At 42.6% G+C, this 23,272-nt stretch overlaps 1 protein-coding gene and 1 long non-coding RNA gene across 9 annotated transcripts in view; one reads left to right on the top strand and one right to left on the bottom strand.

Moving 5' to 3' along the window:
* EEIG1 (estrogen-induced osteoclastogenesis regulator 1) overlaps positions 1-23,272 on the top strand; it is a 55,568-nt gene that overhangs the window by 24,996 nt on the left and 7,300 nt on the right. For 4 of the 8 annotated variants that reach the window (XM_080990964.1, XM_080990968.1, XM_080990965.1 and 1 more), the window contains exons 3-10: positions 7,478-7,598; positions 8,935-8,964; positions 15,201-15,317; positions 15,916-15,962; positions 17,583-17,758; positions 19,293-19,397; positions 20,035-20,224; positions 21,238-21,359. In XM_080990964.1, coding sequence (XP_080847090.1) covers positions 7,478-7,598; positions 8,935-8,964; positions 15,201-15,317; positions 15,916-15,962; positions 17,583-17,758; positions 19,293-19,397; positions 20,035-20,224; positions 21,238-21,359 — 908 coding nt within the window. Of the gene's footprint in view, positions 1-7,477; positions 7,599-8,934; positions 8,965-11,588; positions 11,706-14,879; positions 15,035-15,200; positions 15,318-15,915; positions 15,963-17,582; positions 17,759-19,292; positions 19,398-20,034; positions 20,225-21,237; positions 21,360-23,272 lie in introns of those variants that run through there. The other 4 variants (XM_080990969.1, XM_080990967.1, XM_080990971.1 and 1 more) reach the window with 3 other exon arrangements.
* Positions 378-23,264, bottom strand: LOC308468661. Its single transcript, XR_013981786.1, has 3 exons — positions 22,331-23,264; positions 9,221-9,378; positions 378-1,820 (listed from the first exon to the last, which is right to left on the bottom strand). It is a non-coding gene; the product is annotated as an uncharacterized lncRNA (long non-coding RNA).

Raw genomic sequence — 23,272 nt, 5'->3', positions numbered from 1 at the left:
TGTTTAAAATCCAATTGTCCACAGGAAAAATTCAGCGCTCTCCGGCAACAGCAATGCGGCTTCACTCCGTGAAAAAAGCAGTCGATTCAAAGCACCGCGCCACTCACCCCACGTCGCTCCGGATCCTCAAAACAGGGTTTCCCCGCGAGTAGGGGAGGCGCAAAAGGTGCCAGCCGAATCCCAGGTTCACAAGCTTCTCCCGCTTGTGATTTCAGTGGGTCTCCACCTTCACCGTGGCGGTCAGACCCTGTTTTTCACGGAGCAAGTTCCTCCCGAACGGAGGAGCTCCGCCATTGCCGGAGGCGCCAACCCGGAAGTCCACCACTTTGATTCTAAATGGTGTCCAATAGTATTCACATATAGGCAGAAACCTTATTGAATCTTTGGAATCATCATGCAAAATTTGCATAGTGAACAAGCAACAACTTTCCAAAATAAATAGCAGATGTTTAGCATTCCATATAGCCTTGTCATGATATCTGAATAAGATAGGTAAGCATAGGACTATAGAAGAATGAGATGGAGATAGCTTGCAGTTGTGTGGGTTATAAAAGCATGAGTGGGTAGGAGGATGTGGTAACTCATTTGCGTGACCTTCAATAAATGCTCACTGTGGAACATCTAAGTTGTTTGCATTAACAACTGAATTTAAGATTTGTATTGATAACAAAGTTTTACATCATCAGTGTCTGAGCCATACTCTTTCCATTTTAGAAAAGGCTCCCCCCCTTCTTTTTTGCTTGGATAATTACTTCAGTGTTCTGGGAAAGAAACAGCATGTAGAGAATGAAAACAGCTGAATGTTCATCTGTTAAGTTTGGCTGTTTGTCTTGGATGACGTGAGTGAAGTCACGAACAAATGACTTTCTAGCATTGACTGGCTGTGTCAAAGGTACGTCTTGCAGTCCAAGACAAAATGCTGTTGATTCAGAGCCCTTCCTATTGTGTTCTGGGATTTTTAATAAGTTGGATCTTATTTATTTATTTATTTATTAAATTTGTCTACTGCCCTTCATCCAAAGATCACAGGATGGTTCACTGGCCAGTCTTTGAAACCCAGATACAGTATATAAGCTAGGCACCAAATGCCTCCTTAAACTAGGGTTATAGGCATCAAAACGGAATGTCTAGTTACCATTTGGGGGCCAGACAGCCTGAAAGTCATATATTTCAATATGACTTTTGGATACATGAAATTAATTCTGATTGTGCAGATAAAATATCACAAAATTCTGCAGGGTGTGTTGTTAGAAAACAAGCAAGATCCTAGGATCCCCAGGCATGCAGCTCCAGATGGTGGAGACATCAGGTGCCATCCTGGTGCCCAGGCATCTTTACTTGGTCACAAGTGGCCAATAGCCAGGTGCAAAATGTGCCTGGTGCCTGACAAATTTTGAATGCTGCCACTGGCTCATACATGGGCAGTGGCATGGGCGAGACTGCCCTGATTGACTGACTGAAGTGTTTCCTTTCCATCTGCTCTTTTTGATGTGCTGAGGAGCACATCAAATATTGCACATATTGCAAACAAACTGTGAAGAAGCTCTTTCACACAGTTAAATGTATTGCTTCTCTCATGTGGGCAGGGAGTAGGAAGGGAGATCTGACTGATTAGCAGGTAGAAACATGGTGTGGTTTCAAACAAATGGATTGCTTCTCGCGAGGAACAAGGAGCAGGAGGGGAGATTTGGTTGATTTTTCTGGAGAAAGTTGCTTTGGAGAAACAGAACTGCAAACAGTGGCAGAGCCTGGGATGGCATTCCACATTGTTGGTGTTACCATCAAAAAGGTCCTGTCTCTGACATGCCCACTTGCTGCACCTAGAATGGTAAGAGGACAAAAGAGTAGATGGTTCTCTAGATATCCTAACCCCAGCCTGATGGCTTAAGTAGGAGAGTCATGCCATCATGAGGTCCAGCAATATGCTTTTTACTTCATAGACAAACATATTTTAGCTGATGGTGCTAATATTAGGAAAGCCTTTCACTAGGATGAAAGTGTCCAGCAAAGGTGCCCATTGTTGGGTTACATTAAGTAGGGTTGCCATATTTTGAAGAGCAAAAAAGAGGACACATTTGCCGACTTCTACTTTTAACTATGGATCACTATGACTACTCTCATTTTACATTCCCTTGAAAAGCTAGATGTGTCCTGGAAAAAGAGGACATTTGGCTAAACTCTTCTAGTTAACCAAGTTGCATAGTAAGGAAGTTAGTACAAACTTGAAAAACAGCTGCTGCTACTATTTTTTCTTAACTTTTTTTACAGTGGGACATAAGAAGAGATTTGCTGGATCAGAACAAAGGCCTATCTAGTCCAGCATCCTGTTCTCACAGTAGCCAACCAGAAGTCCATGGGAAGCCCACAAGCCAGACTTAAGCACAGCAGCACTCTCCACACCTTAGATTCCCAGCAACTGCTACTCAGAGGCATACAGCCTCCAATACTGGATTTTTAGGATTGGCTGGGGGAATGACTTATTTTAATCAGATAGGTTGGCTTGTCCTACTGATAAAGAACAGGTAGCGTGACATGGCCTTGGTGCTTAACTGGGGCATCCTCAAACAAAGTGGTGAGCCAACATGCCACGCAGAGCCATCTGGTGCAATAGCACAAGCGGATTAGTGCTGCTTTTGAGGGTTTGACCCAGATTTATATCTTAGTGATAAAAGTTTTAATCAAGCAGAAATCGCAAAAGCACGATGACCCCTGAAAATGAGAAGTAAACAAAGCTATTTATCTGAATAAATTCTAGCTTTTATGCTGTGGGAGAGCTGCCATTGCTGCTGCTATACTTTTTTCTCTTTCCCCCATAGTCTTTCATTGCAACCTGAGATCCCTTTTTGTACCTAGTGCTGAGGATGAAATGTGAAATACGTGTGTGTCACATATGTCTATTCAGCAGAATGTAAGTTGAGTTGTTAATGTGCATAATGATTGGCCATGTGCACATTCACCTGGTCTCATGTAGAGTGTGCACGTAATCTGTCCACTAAGAGAGAATTGTGCACTTTTCTCGGTCAGTATGCATAATGTCCAACAGACTTTGGGGAATGTGCATATTTCATCTGAATTGTGTATATTCTCTGGCCATGCATAATCTCTAATAGGCCTTGGGGAATATGCATATGTGAACTGCATTTTGTACAATCTCCTGTCAGTTTTTTTCTTCATTATACCGTACATCCTGGATAAATTTGAGGAACTTGGAAGAAGTTTGTTCTGCCCCATTACTTAAGGATCTGTAAATGGGGATACCTAAATCTGACCTTTGTGTGTCATTAAAATACTTGGGCTTTTCCACTTCTGTTTTTCAGCGTAATTCTTAAGGAAGTACTTGCACAAAATTAGCTGTCCTGGAAACTGAATCTGTTTGTAACTGCAGGAACTTAAAAAAAGCAAAAATGGCATTTTCTTTCCAAGAATATATGAACATTTAGTGTCAATAAGTAAAATGGAACCATGATAATAGCCTTGTATTTAAGCACCAGCCTGGTAGCCTGAGCCAAAAAGTTGCCTGCAGGCAAGTGAATGGTGCTAGAAGAGAGACAGAACACTTTGGCCTTCCTCTGTGCCCCTCATAGAAATTTCCAGGGTGCAGTGGTAGGTTTTTGGATATTTTACTTCTTTTCTGAAGGATAAGAATATGAATGAAATGTAAATATTTTGATCTGGCAGAAATAGAATAATAATAATAATAATAATAATAATAATAATAATAATAATGTTTGTTTCTAGAGGTATTAATGACATTAGATAGACACTTGCAAGCCCAGTGGTGATCTGGCACTAATGGCCAGTCATTGGTCTAACTTATTCCCACCCCACCCTCTCACTCACAGGGCATTGTTTTCAAATTGGATGCATCTATTTCTGGCACCTGATTTAGGGTGAAGCTGGGGTTGCCCTGTAATCTTGGTTGTGAAATGTTGTTACTTTCCTCTTGTCTTTGTGCTTTGCTTCTGGCACCTTGTTGGCTTCATTCTGTGTGCATGCTCCCTCTCTAATTGTACCCTTTGTGATTATACACACATTTTTCTTGGTCTCATCCAGGTCAGCTGTTAAATTATGCTCCCTGTAATTTCCTTCACTTTAAAGACTTAAGCTGAGCAGGCAGAAAATATACCCCCCATAACCCAAGCTTTATTGAAGTTTATTTCTAGAATTCTACTGCAGCACACCTCCCACCACCAATAATATATAGAGAATGTATTAGAGTGACGCAGACTTTTGACGCACATTACAGCAATGTTCAGGTTATCCCATAATTTAGTTGACTTTATTATATTTCTATCCCAAGGAGCTCAAGGTGGCATAAAGTACTCTCTTCTCCCTCCCCCTCCTTAATTTAACCTCTCAACAACCATATGAGGTAGATTAGCCTGACAGACTGTGGCCGGTCCATAGTCACCCAGGGAGCTTTATGGCTAAGTGGGAGTTCAGACCTGAGTCTATGGTCCGAATCAGTAAGGCCAAAAAATCACAAGGAAGGCCTCACTGAATGGCTGAATGGCTGATACTGTTTACCGCCATTTTGTAACTTTTTTTTTAAAGTCCTAATAAAGGTATTGTACTGTGTTGGCTTTGGGATGATCTGCTGACTGTAATAAATGGATAATGATGACAATGGCAATAATAAATGTGCGTGGGCTAGTATGTCATTTTGTGAGCTTGTTACTTTTCCGGGTGTATTCGCAAACCTAAACATTGAAAAAAGTCCCTTTAGCCATAATCAAATGTTGGAAAGCAAAGAACAAGCAGTGGATAAAGCTCCCTCTTTCTACCATTCAACAACTGATTCTGTTTCTGTTCACTTGCACTGTGCCTAAGGGTAAAAAGGGATGAGGGAGAGACAGCCACATTTAATTATTAGTGGGGGGAGAGAGCTGCATTTAATTATTGAAGCACAATCTTATCTAATGTCTTCTTGGTACTATCTCCCCCACTCCACTCCTTTTTCTTCTGTGCTTGAAAATTTCTATCCGGTAGCTAGAGAAGTATTCCACTAATCTCAGTGCTGTTATTTTTTTCTTCTTCTTATCCCCTCCAAATTACACTTTGAACTGTTAATTGTCTTCAGAGCTGTGGGCAGGCCCACAAATTGATCAGACAAGCCTTCCTGATTCATAAAAGTACACCCTCTCATTCAGAGGGAAACTCACACTGTCTGATTTGTACACATTCACAGTTGTGTTTATTCTCACTGAAAAGGGAGCTGGCCAATTCTACCTCTTTTCCCACTACCCTTGATGATTTACCCGAGAGAAGAAATGAAAACCTGAACCTTTTCACTGCAACACGGCCCCCTCCTCCCAGTCTATTGTCAGCCTTAATGTTTCTGTTGGTTTGCCATAAAGCCAAGGCCTGCACCAGCCAGGTTGTTCTTCTTATCTGTTTCTGCCTGAGCCATTTATTTTGTCAAGTGTCCTGTCACCAGGGCCATTTCCCACATTTCCCCCCTGTAAAACATGCATTTCTGGTTTGGGTTGATGGAGGCAACAGGCCAGTAAAAAAGAGAGTCTCCAAACTGGGCCAAAAGGCAGAGTAAATTCAGCTGAAAGTAGGGTACTGTTCTCCATGTGTTCATTTGAGATTTGGGATTGCAGTGGTACCTCGGGTTAAGTACTTAATTCGTTCTGGAGGTCCATTCTTAACCTGAAACTGTTCTTAACCTGAAGCACCACTTTAGCTAATGGGGCCTCCTGCTGCCGTTGCGCCGCCGGAGCACGATTTTTGTTCTCATCCTGAAGCAAAGTTCTTAACCCAAGGTACTATTTCTGGGTTAGCGTATGTAACCCAAGGTACCACTGTATTAAACATTTATTATGCCACTGAGGAAAACAGTATGTCTGGGGTGGGCAAACTTGTTTTCTGTCAAAGCACTACATTCACCATTTTAGGGGGCAGGGATTGTAAGCAGGGCCAAAACTGAGGGTGTGTGACCCTGCCCTTTTTCCTCCATCTCTTCCCTGCTGTGTGGCCTGGATACTTCTAATTTTTCTTAAATCAAATTTGTTTCTTTCTCCCCCCATTCCCAACTTGTCTTTGAAGTTTAGATTTTGAGTTTGATTCCTCTTTGTATTATTATTATTATTATTATTATTATTGACCTGCCCTTCACTGTAATGTCCCAGGGCAGGTTACAGCAGTTACAATGCAAACCACTTCCTGATTTCTCCTAGTCCATTTCTTCTCCCCCCTCCCCCCAATTTTTTTTTAATTAAATTTACTTTGTTTTAATTTAATTTAATTTGCTGCTCATTTACTCTGAGCTGCTTCACAAAGTATCCTACCCTTTTATATTCTGCACTTGTGTAGTATCTTGGGGCAAATGATTGAGTTATTTAATGTTGATTGTTTTATTACTAGTTACATTTTAATCCGTCCTTCCTTTGAGGACCTCAGAGCAATGTACATGACAGATTCCCCCCACCCTCCTTTATCTTCACAATGACGCTGTGATGATAGCTAAAAGAGGGTGATTGGTACCAGAGTAACTAGTTGGGTAAAAATGGCTTTCCCAGGGTGTGGTATGGGGTTCAATGTTATGCTGACTGTTAAGGAATACAAAATCAGGGTGTGTAGGATAACCACTCCACCTGCTTTTCACTATCTAAAGCAGGGTGATATGTGGACAGTGGAGGTATGTGTTAGACAGTGGATCTTATAGCTAAACAGATTTGTTCATGTAACTTACTGATATCACTACCTGCGATCAGGGCTGCCAACTTTAATAAAATATTGGCCGGGGGGGGTAAGTCTTGCCCTACCTAACTGATTACATGATGCAGTGCACGGACACTACTTGAATGGCAATGCACATCGGCTTTGGGGGGGCCCCGGCCCCCTCAAATGTTTTATTGAGGCGGTGAAGAGCCCTCATCTCCTAGGAATTGGCTCCCATGCCTGTGATAGAAAAGTGGAGTGAGTGAATGTGTGTGTGTACTTAAACCCCCCCCCCCCATACAAGCAGGGATCAAGACCTGAAGGTAGAGGGCAAATTTAGGCTCATTGACTACAGTTGAAGGGATCCTGCAGGAGAAGATTAGCCTTCCTGTGTCCAGTTTTCTTCCTGCAAAGAACCTGTTAAGCTACAGGGCTGCGGGAGGGCTGCCGTGTGTGTGTGTGTGTGTGTGTGTGTGTGTGTGTGGAGTGTGCTTCTTTCAGTAGCCCGCCCTTCATTCATGACATGTTCATCCCACCTGACCCCCACATGTGCTTAAGCTTTTAGGCTTGTTCTCTCTCTCTCTCTGTCTCTCTCTCTCTCTCTCTCTCTCTCTCTCTCTGTGTGTGTGTGTGTCGTGCAGACAAATGTGCTCCCAAAGTAAATGTAGATTGAGCTCAAGGGACACAATGGGTAAGAGGTAATGTTTTCTCTCTTTTTCTGGGTTTGAAGTCTACAGCCAAGATAGCTTAGTTCTGGAATCTGTTCAAAGTGGTTTGAATTCAACATTGCCTCTTTTTGTTTTCTTTATAGAGAAGAAGTTCAGGAGAACTGTGTTCACTGGAAGAAGAAATTTACCTTTGTCTGTAAAATGAGTGCCAATCCTGCCACTGGCCTCCTGGACCCCTGCATCTGCCGTGTGTCTGTCCGCAAGGTGAGTATCCCGCATTAACTCTACCCCTGTTTGGTTTATGACCTAGAACTATGGCTTTAAGTGGGGAATACAGTCTCCAGCAATAATTCCTTTTTTAAATAGTTTTTGTAGTTGTTGTTCTCTCTGTTTAGCTAAGAATACGATTTCCCTCTATCACCACCCCCAGCTTTCCCCTGAACTGTATGAACCTATATGTATAAAAATCCAAATTCCCCTGAGTTTCCCCCACAATTGTAACTTGCTTACCAACCCCACTCCTTGTACAGAAGGCCACAAACTGCTATTTGTGGCAGAATTTTTGGATAAAATGCATTATTTCTTGGGTTCCTATTCCTGAAGGGAGGATGTAGAGAATGCATTGGAACTACATTGGCTCCCTATTCATTACCATGCCCAATTCAAGGTCCTGGTGCTTGCTTTTAAAAGTCTTAAATGGCTTGGGGATCAAATATCTACAGGAGCACCTCCTATGCAGTAAGGTCATCGGAGAGGGTCTTTCTCTATGTGCAGTTTTTAGAAGTACATCAAGTATGTGGAAAAGAAAGAGCTGCTCCTGTGGTGGTTCTCTGACTCTGGAATGCCCTCCTAGTGTAGGTAGGTCTGGTGCTGACACTGTATTTTGTTTTTTGATCCCAGTTTAAAACCTTTTTATTTTCCCATGAATTTTAGATAATGGTATAGTAGCAGCCTTGTACCTGACATTGCTCAGGAATTCTAAGAAACAAAAACAGTGCAGTTTTGAAAGGTTGTCTGCCATCTTGATTCAAAATGGCGTCCAGTTGCTTTCAACCATAGATGAAAACTTGCTCCTTTATCTCAGAAACCATAATACAGAATTATTAAGGGGTGTCCAAATGCATAGCAAGCAGGCAAACAACTTTCCAATACATTTAGCAGATTTAGTTAGTCTAAAGGTTTTATTCCTTTTACATTTTTGTGTGTGTCGTTGGTTGGTTTTAGAATGTCTTTTAGATAAAAGGTTTATACATTTTAAAAGTAAATACAGTATAATAAAACCAGGTAACTTAGAGGTGTCTGATTAACACCCCCGCCCCACAAACACACGTAATACATGTCAGTCCTAAGTGGTTGCTGCTTGACTAGCCCTAAATGTACCTCATTTTTAACAGAGAAGCTAATGCACCCAATTTAAATAGCTAGGAAAGCAGCAATTGTTTCAAGCAGTGGATGAATGGTTAGTACTGCATATTCCTTTCATTGCACTGAAAGGTATTTTCACCATGTACAGTCACTACACTCAGGCAAGGAGAGGGATGCCTTTGCTATAATTACTGTAATGAAACTCTTCTGTCCTCTTTTTGTTTTCTCATTACAGGAACTGAAGGGAGGGAAAACTTATTCCAAGGTAAGATGGATTATGAGCAGTGAAAAAACAAACTTTACATCATCTCTTTGTAATTGTAGAATAATGAGCTTTTGAGCATACAAAACACTTTGAATGCATTCTTGGCAATCTTTACAACAGCCCTGTAAGGTAGTTTAGTATTATCCCCTTAATGCAGATGGGGAACTGAACCAGGGAGAGGATGGCCAATGATGCTGTCTTACAGAGTCTGGCAAAATAGTTCTGGGAAACTCAGAGATGTGGGTGTACTTTGTACCTGGGAATGGGTAGCCCCCTAAATTACACTTTCTGACGGAGTTGGCTTGTGTCTCCCTCTGTTTTCAGCTGTTGCACCTGTTGGTTCCTGGTGGATATCAGCTCTCCTTTACCTGTTGTTGTCTTTCTTTTAAGATAATGACACCACATTCTTACTGCCTATAGAGAAAAAAAGGACACTTTCTGTCAATGGGTTGCCCTGCAGTTCTAGGACTCTGTAATTTCTGCCGTTTAAAACACTTAAAATAATGGAAGACTGGCTCCGTTGGGCTTAGGAAGCTGGTGTGAATGACCCACCCATGCATCTTGGGTGTCATTTCAGAGGCTGACTAGTGTTTTGGGGGTTGGGGCCATGAACCATCTCTACCAGAAAGTGTTATTTAGCGACCACATTCTATGCAAACAAAAACATCCAAGGAGTGTGTGAAGCAACACCAGTGAGGGGTGAGGCCTGGGGTGAGGATGTGTGGCTGGGGAAGATCTCAAGAGCCAGATAGAGAGGCCTGGAGGGTCACATTTGGCACCTGGGCCTGAGGTTCCTCATCTTTGATTCATTAGGTATGCCCCTTTTTAGTGTCTGGCTTTTAAGCTGGGTTCGTGTACTGTTCAAAAGCCAGGCTCTCAAGATCTCTGTACTCAGTTAAATTATTTCTTTGGGAGAGATCTGATGGATGTGCTGATGTAGAGAAAACACTAGGTTCTGAACCGGATGGCAGAGTTGGCTATGGAATGAAAATTAAGGAAGCTGTACTGAAAGGTTATATCTGAACATCCTTTTGTTAAAAGCATTGCCCTTCCTCTAGCAGCTTTTGGCTGTCTTCAGTTATCTATTTGCTCTCAGGAATCCATTTCCTGGGAAAAGTTTAGACCTCAGCATGTATTACACATAGCATTGGTGGCTACTGGGTTAGGAACCCACAGCATCTTTTCTTGGGTCTTCTTTGCAGCCAGCAAGAGCCCCACATTTCTCTGCTATGTGTTAATACAGCCTTCACCAACCTGCTGCCCTCCAGATATTTTGGACTACAATTGCCACTAGCCCTAGTAGGAGGGCACCAGGTTGCCAAAGGCTGCATTCATGCATAGTGGAGAATTGAAGACTTTTCCATGACGGAGGGGTCCTCCCTCTTTGTATTTCAGTCTGGGAAGCACTCACTAGCATGAATTAAGAGTGGATAAGTGACTTTAAAAGGGAGAAGCGGGGTATGCTGAAAAAATAGGTCACCATTTCCCTGAATCAAACATCTGAAGGAATCCTCTTGTTGCTTCAGGGTTCCAAGCTGTTGACTAATGTGAGAAGGGTGTGGTGAGATTTGCCATCTGGAAAATGCCACCCATAATGACAAAGCCAGGTGACGTTTTATAGCAGGAGTAAGCAGTGGGTGTGTGGTCATGTTAAAACAGAAAATGAAATGCACAAGTGGAAGAATGTATTGGGGCAAGTTCCAGAAAACTAGTTTGTCACGTTTTGGAGATGTCTTTGCCTTTGAGGGGGTGCACGGGTCTATGATGTGTAGATCACGTAAAAGCAGGACACCTGGTTGACCACTGAGAATTCAAATGTTCTGTAGCTGCTTTCTGAAGTACCCTGTTGCTAGTGCCATAACTCATAACTAGGGCAATGAAGGTCTCATAGGTGCCTGGCTGAGTCTGTTGTGTTTTCATGAGCCTTTAATAGAAGCTTAAGATCAGATCACAATTTGAACTGCTATTATCTACCCATTTTGCTTTTAGTCTAGGGATGGATAACTTGTGGGCCTCCTGATGATGTTGAACTCCAACTCTTACGACTCCCAACGTTGCATTGGGTGCATGATCCTATTCCTAACATGGTTGTTGTTTTTTCTGATCATGAATGGAAATTAAACATCAACGTGAGACTGAAGGTTGAAAAGGGAAGTGGGGAGACTCACAGAAGCCTTTGCAAGTTTCCTCCTTCTTTCCTTCTAAGTCCCCATCTTGCTACAGTCTTAAAAGGCAGCATTTTGCAAGCAAAGGCAGAGGAAGTTACCTCCATTGCTTTTGCTAGCAAAATCACCTTTCTTTCTCCCCAGAAAGGAGAAAGAAAGGAGCATAGGCAGCAGATTCAATCTTAGAGTGCCAGGCAAAAGCACACTTTGAAGCAAGCTCCCTCCTGCTCTCAAGACTACTTCAAAGGCTGCTTTGCATCTTTAAGACAGACTCCAAACTCTGGCCTTTGCAAGTCTCCCTGTATTCCTCTTTTAAACCTCCAACATTGGATTTAAAAGGGAAGTGTAGAAAGAATTGCAAAACTGTGAGGGATTTTGACAGGTGGGCAGCCCTGCTCACTTGACAATCAAATGACATCATAATGACGCCATGTGAGTGCCAGGTCAGTGGCCACACTCACATTTGGCCCACAAGTTTGGCCCACACTCAAATTTGGCCCACAAGGCTGAGCCTGATAAGGATGTGGGCCAGGAGCTAAAAAGGTTCCCGACCAAGGCATGTTGAGGACACACCAGGTGGAAATGTTTTTAAACAATTTTAAATGAAAGAAACTCAGAAGATGTATCATTGTCTGTGAAAACAAACTCACAGAATTGTTAAAGGCTAATTCAGTGCATGCCTGCTCCCATTTCTTTTACCATCATTTGGTCATGGAAATTTCCCTCTCAAAAGATACCATAGAGTTATTTGTCCTATCCCACATTTCCCAAGATGAAAGCTTGGAAACATGAAAGATCAAGCAAGAGGTAACCAGTATTGTGTAACAGCTAAGAGCACCTCTTGTCTACAAACTTACAAATATCAATTTCACTGTTATGATTTCTCCACAGAAAATCCTGGAATTTTATTTCAGTGAAGGTACCAATAATTAACCTCCCAGAATATGAGAGGGGTGACAGGAGATTGGTTTAGCAGTTTAAGTCTGTTGCCTAAGAGTGTGAACAGTGAGTTGAGGAAGTCCTCAGTTCAGATCTCACCTCAGTTGCAAACTCACTAGATGAGTGTAAACAAACCACCTCCTTCTTTCTACTTCTGTGCCACACCTCAGCAAATACTGAGCTCCTTAACTGATACTTACATCTATTTTAAGGAAAAGCAACCAAGGCAACATACATCCTAACATAACATATGCTAAGAGCTTTGAACATCCTTGAAATGTTCGAGGTCAATACTTGCTTGTTTACTAGCTGGTATGGTGGAGTATCTGAGTGACCATAGAACAGGCATGTCTAACTTCAAGGAGGCTTTGATCTACTATCCAGTATCAAAAACTGGCAGTGATCTACCACACTCTCCCCTTGTCATGCTTCAACTTAAACATATTACATTTGGCTGAGCTTATGATAAAAGTAGTAACAAATGATAATCACTTCCATAAAATCTGAAAAGTTCATCATAAATCAATATATTTTTAAAAATACATGCTTTGTATACTTGTAATAACATAAGAAAATAACATTGAGGACAGGTTATTATTATTATTATTATTATTATTATTAATCATCATCATCATCATTATAATCAGAACATGATGCACGGATTGTTGTTCACAAAAGCTCATGTCATAATAAATGTGTTAAGTCTTTAAAGTACCCCAGGGCTCTTGCTGTTTTTCAAATGAGTCAGGCACATGTCAGCCACAGCGGTTTCCCCAATAGTTTGAAACAGAAATTGGGTAAACTCAACTGAAGAGTTGACAGCCTTCATGCACCACCTTAAGAACTGGGTGAAACCTGTAGAAGCCCTTTCCCTTGGATCCAACCCATCCATTCCTTTTGAGTAAACCTAAACCAGCCCTTTCTCTGAGGAGCCAGTGCGCAGGGCTTCCCTCCCTCCCTCCCTCCCTCCCTCCCTCCCTCCCTCCCTCCCTCTCTACACACACACACACACACACACATCCCCGCATCCCCTCTGCTGCTGCAAACTACTAGCGCAGAAGGGGTGTTGTTGTAGATAAAGGCCGGCTGTTTTAGAGCGGGGAGGAGGGGGGACACGCTGCACACCCTGTAGGATTTTTGTTTCCCCATCAATGCATTCCAGAATTTCTCTCCCCCTGCCCTTCAGTTTTGTTCTGCCCAATCCTCTTGTACGTCTTCTCGGAAGTAAATCTCTCAATGTGGGCGGGATGGCAGCAGCCAGGAAGGGTCCCCCCCCTCCCTCTCACGTGTTTACTTGGGAGTAAGCCTCACTGTGGTCTCTCGCACGCACGCACGCTCTCTCTCTCTCTGGATCCAAACCAGCCCTTTCTCTTGAGGAGCCAGCGCGCAGGGCTTCTCTCTCGCTCTCTCTCTTGCTCAGCCTCTCCATCTGCGTAGACCTCCTCCCGCCTTGCACTCTCTCTCTCTCTCTCTCTCTGAAGGAGACGTGAGAGAGAGAGAGAGAAAAGCCCTCAGAGACAGAAAGAGCTGGTTTGGGTCCAGAGAGAGAGATTGACAGATTGACCAGAATCACTCCCGCGATCAACACATTGGACATGGCTGCCATAGAACTAGTTACTGAAGCGGTGTCAGATACAAGAAATCTGGGAGCTTCCACCATTACACCTTAGCCACGTGTTGTATGTTTGGGTCCAAAACAAAGTTGTCCTACCCCTTACACCCTGTTAAAAGTGGCGACACCTCCAGTATGATTGTACTGTGGTGCCAATACTAAAATTTGCAAGCAATTACTGTGATTTGTCCCATATGATGGGGGAAAGGGAAAGGGAGGAGAAAGCCTGCCTTCAGAATTCTTCTTTATCAGGCGATGGAAACTCTAAACAAATTATGTTTGACGCTAAATATATCCTATAATGGGCTAAAATGCTGCTTAAGTAAAATACCTAAATGGTTTTGGTTCTAAGCTGTTCATTAGACCACATGTACCTATACCAATCAGCGCCCTAAGGCCTGATTCGGAGGCTCTCCTGGGGTGTCCATCCTCTCCTGTCAGTAAGGTGGGTGACCCAGAGGTTGTGAAACTCCCTCCTATTGGACCAGCACTCAGTACCTGCAATTTAGGCTTTGCATAAGGCCCCAGAGACCTATTTCTCCCCTGCACTGGCTTTCCAGACGAGATGTCCATCAGTTATATTTCCGTGATTGAGATACATATACAGATAGATAGATAGACAGATAGATAGATAGATAGTGTTGTTGGCTTGCACTTTTAAATTTTGTGCTATTGTACTTTTTGTTTCATTTGTAATCTGCTTTGGAAGGCCATTTACCTAGAAAGGTGGCTTATAACAATGTTGGTATCATCCTCTGCCCCCCCCCCCCTTCACAGCTGCATTCAGTCCTTCTCATAACTGGAGACAATAATGGATTTTTAACTCCTTGAAACATATCCCCTAAAAGTTTCCTTTGCTATCTTTAGATGGATCAGTATGTGAGAATGTTATAACTTGATGTCAGTTGGACATCTCATACTCTAGTGGCAAGTTCCTCCACTTCACCATATGGCTTGCTGTACAAGAGCATTTCTAACTCATTCCTCAGAATTTTAAAATAAGTCTGAAGCCTTGTTTCCGTGCAATCTCTCAGTCTTGTTCCTTAGGAACTGTGCACTGATTTTCATCTACAGCAATATCCTTTCATCTCTTGGCATGCTTGCTGCAGTGCATTCTGGGGTGGCATAATACAAAGAGTGTTTTATTATGTTGGGGGGGTGTGGGTGTGTGGGTGCGCGCGCACACATAGGAGTGTGTGTTTTTCCACATCACTGACCCTAGTGTCTTCTATGTCCTTGGTTATGCAATGACTCCAGGCGGGTTAACGCTGTCCTTGCCAGAACAGCAGTTCTGTTTCTTCCACCCTTTCTGTAAATGTTTCCTCAACAAACCTTTTCTGAAAGTTTCCTCCAGGTGAGGAACAGGGCATGTTCCAAAATGGGATTTGGATACTGCAAATTCTGGTCCTGTCCCACTTGGTGCTCTTCTTTTTTCTTGTTCACTGTGCAGTGCAGTTTGTGTGTGCATGCGTGTGCATTCACGTGGAGTTTTGCTGATCTTCACTCTGTTGCCTTTACAGCTGGGTTTTGCTGATCTGAATCTAGCAGAATTTGCAGGCTCCGGATTCACTGTCAGATGCTGCTTGCTGGAGGGATATGACACCAAGAATACTCGGCAGGATAATTCCATATTGAAGGTAAATGCTAAGAAATTCCATGGACAGGTGCTGTTTCTGAATTTCAGCCTGAATGTGTATATATTTAAAATCCTTCTCTCTATTCCACCCCCTCCCCAACCTCTTATTTCTTCCGGTTCTGGTGTGTCTTGGCAGTAGGGTGCTGAAAGGAGGAACTTGAAGCTGCTGGTTCCCTACCCAACGGGAAAAAACAGTTTCCCATATAGGATGTGGAGAACTACACGATCAGCAAAAATATATATACACGCACATTGCCTAGTGCTATGCTGTCATCGCTTTTAGGGGCAATTTTAGTTCCTTTAGACTTGGTTCAGACGTAAAGGGAAACCATGGCTTCCTGCTATGGTAACAAACCGCAACAAGCCAAGGACTTGCAAGCGCACCCTTCCCTTTCCCTTACTATGGCCAGAAAGAGATGGAAAGCCTCTGCTTCCATTTAAAAAGGGAAAAGGGAAAAAAAACCAATGACAGTTCCCAATAACTTCTAAACCCAGAACTCTGGTTGGTTTTAAAACTATGGTTTATTTGTTTTTGTTTTATGAATTACCAGGGTGGTCTACATATATATTTTCAAGACTTTCATTTCAATCTTCCTCAGGTAACGATTGGCATGTCCCTGCTCTCTGGAGATCCTTGCTTCAAAACGTGAGTGGTTGTTTTGTTTTGTTTTGTTTTGTTTTGTTTGTTTTGTTTTGTTTTGTTTTGTTTTACCATTATTTTGTCAGCAAAGGGATTTGAGAAAAACAGGCAGAGTTCAGAGAGAAAATTATGTCTGCTGTTGTGCTTCCAAACACTTCTACGCTAGAAGGAGATGATGAGGAGCCGTGTGCAAAGCCCAGGATTGCCATGCCTTTGCCTGTTTCCCTCTGACTTCTGAGCAGGGTGTGTGGATTGGGATGTAATTCTGAGTGTTTGCCTGTTGGAGGTCACCTCTCTACAGGGTGACATTCAACACTGGCTATAGTAAAGCTGTTTGCTGGTGGGAACTGCTGGCTGCTGCCATGGGGCAGCCACGAGAGTATTGGTTCATTCAGTTTATTAATTCATTTGATTTATACCCCCACCCTTCCTCCCAGAGGAGTCCAAGATTCCAGTGCTTCTTTCACCAGTAACAAAATCATCACTATCACTTGCATTCGTCGCTTACTGCCTAAAATGTCTCAGAGCGACTTACATGTATAAAAGCCTACATAATTCTAAAATTGAAAACAAATCAAAAAGATAAAAGAATATTCTTGACTAAAAGTGCTTATCCTGCTGTAACATAAAAAGGACAAATTCCACCCCACCCGACCAAAAGATGAACACCAATATAGGCAAATTACACCCCAATTAAGAGTCAAATGCCTGAGTGAATGGGAATATCTTCACCCAGTGTCTAAAAGTTGATCATGATGGCACCCAGCGCAACTCTTTGAGGAGTGCATTCTACAGACAGGGAGCTGCCACTGAAAAGATCTCACCCTTGTGTGGCTGCCTCAAAGAGAACACACATTTCTGTGTGTTCTGTGTTCTGGCATTTCTGTCAGTGCTGTTCCTGTGTGTTGTTGCTGGCTGGTTTAAGAGCCCCTGCACGGCGTGTGCGGGGGCTGCTGACTTTGGAGAGGGCTGCTAGCCAGTCAACAACCACTTATTCACAAGGTACTTCTGCTTCAACAGCTACTGCTAAAGGATATATTTTCTGTTGTTGCCTCACAACAGGTAGTTTCTCTTCCTGAGAACCACTTGGCCAAATCATTGCTGCTTACAGACACTATGTAATAACCATTTTAAAGTGCCTGTCACATGGTTCCCTGTTGTCCTCCTTCATTAGGTTGAGGGGAGAAGGGAAGTAAAATGCAATTATGTCTCAAGACTATCAGGTTGTTTCTGTTTGCTGTGGAAGATGTCTTAATGCTGTACAGTATACTCAAAATGGAGCCCTCATTGCCACATCAGAGCCCCCTGTTTACATGCTAAAATATTTCAATCTCGGCTTGCTAGTGTTTTACTTCATATCATATTGCATACTTCACTTACACAGCTGTTACGGAATTTTTTTCAAGGACATACCAGCAAGGACCTCAGCTTCTCATGAGCAATTCTTTCTCCCTCCCTTCTTTCTGTTATGTTGTTATTTACAACCTGCTTGTCTCTTTCCTTCCTTGTAATGCAGCAAAGCACAATGATCAGTGCTAACGTTCCCTGGCTGACTGACTACTGCTAATGTTCCTAGATCGCTGTGTGCATCTTGTTAAACTCTCTCTGTGTGTTTGCTTTTTGTAGGCCTCCGTCCACAGCCAAATCAATTACTATACCAGGCCAGGACTCTACCCTGCAGTTGACCTGTAAAGGGGAGGGGACGACCAGCAGCAGCACAACTCCCACCAGTAGCACATCTGCCACCATTGGTTCAGTCCGTCAGAACAAGCCCAGACCCACCATTCTTGGTTCGGGTACAGGTAATATATGTTTTATGAAGTACATTTACTACATCTCCACCACATTCTGAATTAGCATCAAGCTTGCTGTTCTTTGGGTTTAAGTGCTTCAGCTCTTTTCTGCAAATAGTATCTTTTCTTCTATTTGCAGTATTCCTCTTTTTCTTCACAAGTTTATTTACTATTTATTGACCACTGTTCTCCACTTGGTTCTCTTCTTGTGCTGGACTATTTTGTCTGGGCCTAGAACAGCTCCCCTACCTTTCAGCGAACACAGGAAGCCACTTTATACCAAATTGGTCCATTGGTCCAACATGGTCAGTGTTGTCTATACTGACTGTTAATCTCTCACCAGGGTTTCAGAAAGGCAGAGAGTCTTTCCCAGTCCCATCTGGGGATTCCTGCGATTGTATCTGAGACCTCCTATAGGCAGAACATGTGCTCTACCGCTACCCTTCCATTTTTAGACTTGTTCTGCCTTGACTTCAGACTCTCCTTCGTACAGTGCTACCTCGGGTTAAGAACTTAATTCGTTCTGGAGGTCTGTTCTTAACCGGAAGCTGTTCTTAACCTGAGGTACCACTTTAGCTAATGGGGCCTCCCGCTGCCACCGCCGCGCGATTTCTGTTCTCATCCTGTAGCAAAGTTCTTAACCCGAGGTACTATTTCTGGGTAAGTGGGGTCTGTAACCTGAAGCATCTGTAACCTGAGGTACCACTGTATCTTTTCCCTTTCCACTTGGGCAATTGCCAGTCTGCACCATGTGGTAACATTGAATAGTGCAACGATGTGCCTGCTCTGTTGCATGAGAGAGGTCTTAAAATAGGAAGCACAAAAGGGGAGCAAAGGCCAAAAAAAATCCACCTTTGGAATGCAGTGTGCTGACTTCTTGATGGTTGTGCTGAGCTTTTTAAAAATGGAATCCTTTGCAGCAGGGGAAGGAAACGGGATACAGTGGGTGGACTTGTTCTTAACCTGCTCCATGGACCAACTTTGACATTAAAATCCTTTGGGTTTATTATTATTATTATTATTATTACTACTACTACTGCTACATTGGGGAACAATTCCAAAGACACTTGCTCTCAGTAGTGATGAGGAACTCCCTAGTGCAGTCAATACCAGGCAAGTCTTTACCTGCCTCACATCTGATGTCACATACAAATGTCAAGTATTGGGCTGGTGGCTGTGGTTTGTGACCACTACCAGGCCCAATTGGAGCCAAGGGGCTAGAATTTCCCCGCCACTGCTGTACAGAATCAAAGGATACACCTCACCCAGTAAACTTGAAGGGTCAGACCCATTCAAGAATTGGCTGATCTCTCAAGAGGGGGGGGCAGTCCAAGGGAATGCCTCATGCTATCGTTGTGGGAAGTTGCTTGGCAGTTCCAGAGCTGTTGCTCCTCTTACACAGATAATACTGAAATTTGATGGCATGGCTTCCTTGCTACATGCCAGTTGAAACAAATCTTGTGGAACTTTTCTAGAGAAAGAGAAACTAAGTAGCTGACATCTCCCAGCATATTTCCATGTCCTTGTCTTCTTTCCTTATCAGGTGTAACAGAAGAACCAGACCAGAACCTGTCAAGTCCTGATGAAGTATTCCATTCCGGACACTCACGGAATTCAAGCTACGCCAGCCAGCAATCCAAAATCTCTGGTAACTTTGCTTGTTGCATAGCTTGCCAGGGAAATGCAAAGTACATTGCAGTTGTTCCTTGCTGCACTTAATTTTGCTTAATTCTATCTTTGCTGCAATTGCAGAACTCTAGAAAGCATAAAATTCTTTGGTACAATGCTTTAAAAAAACAACCAAGCACATACATCTCTCTTTGGTGGGGCAGAGCTCTTTGTTACTGTCCAAGAGCCAGTATGTAGTAGTAAGCGGGTTGGGGTATGACCTGGAAGGCCTGGTTCTAGTCCCAAATTAACCATGAAGCTCACTGCGTGACTGTCCTTGAATCTTCCTGCCACACTTGCCGTACCAGTGTAATGCACCACACCCTTTGAGAACCACTGATTCAGACAATACATTCTTCGCAAACCAGGAAGCCTCCAAATATTTTGGACTCTGATTCTCATTGGAGACTTACAGTCCAAAAATCTAGAGGGCACCCGGTTGGTGAAGACTGGTGTTGACAATACATGAAGGATATACTTGGAGCAAGAATTGTCCTGTTTATAAGCAGATTAAAGCTTTCCTTGTTTGTGGAGCAAACTGCATGCAAACCCTTGTGCCTGGTGGCTGTGGTGTGGAAAAGTGGGTTGCTTGTAGTACCTGATACATCTATTCACAGGCTACAGCACCGAACATTCACGATCCTCCAGCTTGTCTGACCTGACCCACCGCCGCAACACATCCACCAGCAGTAGCGCCTCAGGAGGACTTAGCATGACAGTGGAGTGCCCGGAGGGTGAGCGGGAGCACAGGCCGGAGAAACCACCTCGCCCACCAAGACCAAACCTTCTGTTGGACAGATCATCCAGGTGAGAAACGGTTGGTTGGTGTAATAGAAGTCATCTAAAGTGCTGGAGGTTTCCCATCACTGGTGCAATGGAAGAAAATTCATTTGTGTCTCTTGGAGCACATATGAAACTTCTTTATGCCAGATTAAGACCATGGATCCCCAAGACGCTTTAATTCAATGGTATGGAAATCTGTGGCCCTTCAGGTGGTGTTGAACTTCAGCGCCCATCAGCCCCAACCAACAAGTGGCCAAACACGCTGGGAGTTCTGGTCCAGCAACATCAGGTGGGCTACATGTTCTCCACCACTAGTTAAACTGCACGTGATGGAGTCTATGTTTGGGATCTTACTCATTCAAAGTATGTGTTATGTCACTGAGTTAATGGCATTGCTCAGTAATCTGGGCACATTTCTCCTTTTTCTGAATCAGAATTCAGGTTCTTCTAGCTCTGGGCTGCCTGCTGCAATGAACAAGGTTTCCAGACCTGCACAGTGAAATCCTGGTGGCCAGATATGATATATGTATTTTTATTTTTGCCCCTCTCCCCACTGGCCAGCTTTGGCAGGTGGGCAGGACAACTGGCTTGTCAATCATTTGGTGCCAGGTGATTGACACATGCCAAAGTCCCTTGCATAGTGCTTCCTAAAAACAACCAGGTGGTTGTCTCATGCTTGGGAGTGGCTATTCAATGCACCTTTCACTGTGCCTACAATCTGCAATGCCTGCAAAGACCCTTCTGGTTTGGCTTTGCCTACCCTACATCTGAAGTCATATATGACATCAGATGTAGTGCAGGTGGGCATGGCTTGTCCAAATGTCTTACGGGCCAAATGGGCAGTTTAGGCTATGGCTGTTTTGTAATTTCCTGCAGTAGGTTAAAATTGTAAAAGTGATGCTTAAATATGTGGGACATAAATTCTTGGATATAAAAGCAGAACTTCGTGTTTTCCCTTCCAGGCAGAAATTGAGGTTTTCATTATCAGGATAGCCTCCTTCACTTTTCTCTATTTTTTCCATATTTTATTTACTAAGGAGAAAAAAGGATTCTGTGGAAAGCCATCCCACCTGGGTGGATGACACCCGGATTGATGCAGATGACATAGTGGAGAAAATCATGCAGAGTCAGGACTTCACGGATGTCAGCAACACTGAAGGTGAGTTTACTAGTATTTACTAGACTCTGTTCCCGTGGTCTTGAGGTTTGTTTTCATGGTCTTGAGGTTTGTTTTCTGCCTCCTACAGTGAGGGGGGAAAGTATTTGATCCCCTGCTAAATTTGCCCGTTCGCCCTCTGACGAAGAAATGACCAATTTTCATGGTAGGATTATTGTAGTGCATACAAGATTCTGACTGCTGTTGTTGCATACATAAATAAGTTTATCATTTTTTGGGGGGTTTCTGACCCTAAAAGGAAAGCATCAGGTTTTGGGGGAATTACCGGTTTAAACATTTTTTCATTTCATTGTGTATCATTTCCCAGAAACGTTTGGCTTTTTCACATGTTGATCACATATGAAAAAATGTTCCCTCATTATGTTTACATTTCTAGCGTTTGTTTTGATACCATCTTCTACATCTTTGCCAATTTGTCTGGTGTTAGATACCATCTGTATATCATTTTAATATACTTTTTCCTTTAATGCATAACAGGAGTAAATTTCAGATTTACTCTCCACAGTTTTTCCCATGAAGACATATCAATATTATGCCCTAAATCTTTGACCCATTGTATCATGACTGATTTAACCATTCATCTTTTGCTTCCCATTCCACTAACAGTTTATACTTTTTTGAGATCAGTTTTACCTTAACCTCTAACAGTTTGATTTCAAATTCTGACCTTTGTTATGTAAAACCATTCTACATATCTTTTTTAAATATTTCGTTTACTTGACAATACTGAAACCAATCACATCCATTGTTGGATCTCTTACTGTTTTTTAAGTTTACAACCAGCTTCAGGAAAAACTTAATATATCTCTATAAGCTCCCCATTTTGCCCCCATATTTGTTTTCTTTTGTGCACATGCCTCTATGGGGGATAGCCGCAATGGCGCTTTTCTTTCCAATAGGTTTGTATAGACAGCTTCTTATAATACATTTAAAAATTCTCTGTGGACTCTTACCTTCTCATACCACAGATATGCATGCCATCCAAACCTTGTATTATATCCTTCCAGATCTAGCAATCTGGTATTTTCCAATAGCAACCATTCCCATAACAACATAAAACATGATAAGTCATAATATAATTTTAAATCCAGCAGTGCAAATCCTCCTCTTTCTTTAACATCTCTTAGTATTTTATATTTTATTCTAGATTTCTTCCCCTGCCAGATAAATTTAGTTAATTCTTTTTGCCGTTATTTGAAACAATTATGCTTTATTATTATCGGTATTGCCTGCAAAAGAAATAACATTTTAGGCAATACATTCATTTTTACAGCTGAGGTTCTTCCCATTAATGAGAGTTTTTTTTCCTATCCCATCTTAATAGGTCCTGTTTCCCAGTATTCTACGCTTTTTCATAGTTGTTTTGATACAACAATACATTCTTATTTGTTATCCATATCCACACAGATACATCACCTTTTTTCCACTTTAACACTCAATTCCTCTTGCAAAGTCTCTTTCATTGATCTATATTTTTTACCAACATTTTAGTTTTATCCTTATTAACAGAAAATCCTGCCAGACTCCCAAACTGCTTTATCATTCTAAATACAATCTTTATTTTTATCTAGGGGATCTTCCATATATGAAAGCATTTCTTGCGTGTGAGATGTGCTCCCCTTTTGGTGCCATCCCAGCTTCCTCCTTCCTGTTTGCTGTGCTGCACTTTTGCCATTGTAGCTTGAGAGTGCCTAACCCAGTATGAAGAGCCCTTTCCCAAATACTCTGCTAAGCATGTTCTCTGATGCTGAAGACGGTGTAATCTCATGGCCGTGCAAAATGGCAACTGTGAAAATGCCTTCCCTTGCTCAGCAGTTTTGCATCGCCAGCAGGAGACCCTCTGGGGATTGTGGCAGTTTTATATTTCACTCTTCCCCTTCTTTTGTTCTTTACAG

Source organism: Podarcis pityusensis (genome assembly GCF_964106645.2).
Source record: "Podarcis pityusensis genome assembly, chromosome: Z".
Classification (NCBI taxonomy): domain Eukaryota; kingdom Metazoa; phylum Chordata; class Lepidosauria; order Squamata; family Lacertidae; genus Podarcis; species Podarcis pityusensis.
The sequence above is the reverse complement of the archived record's forward strand: the minus strand, read 5'-3'. Positions and strand labels throughout refer to the sequence as shown.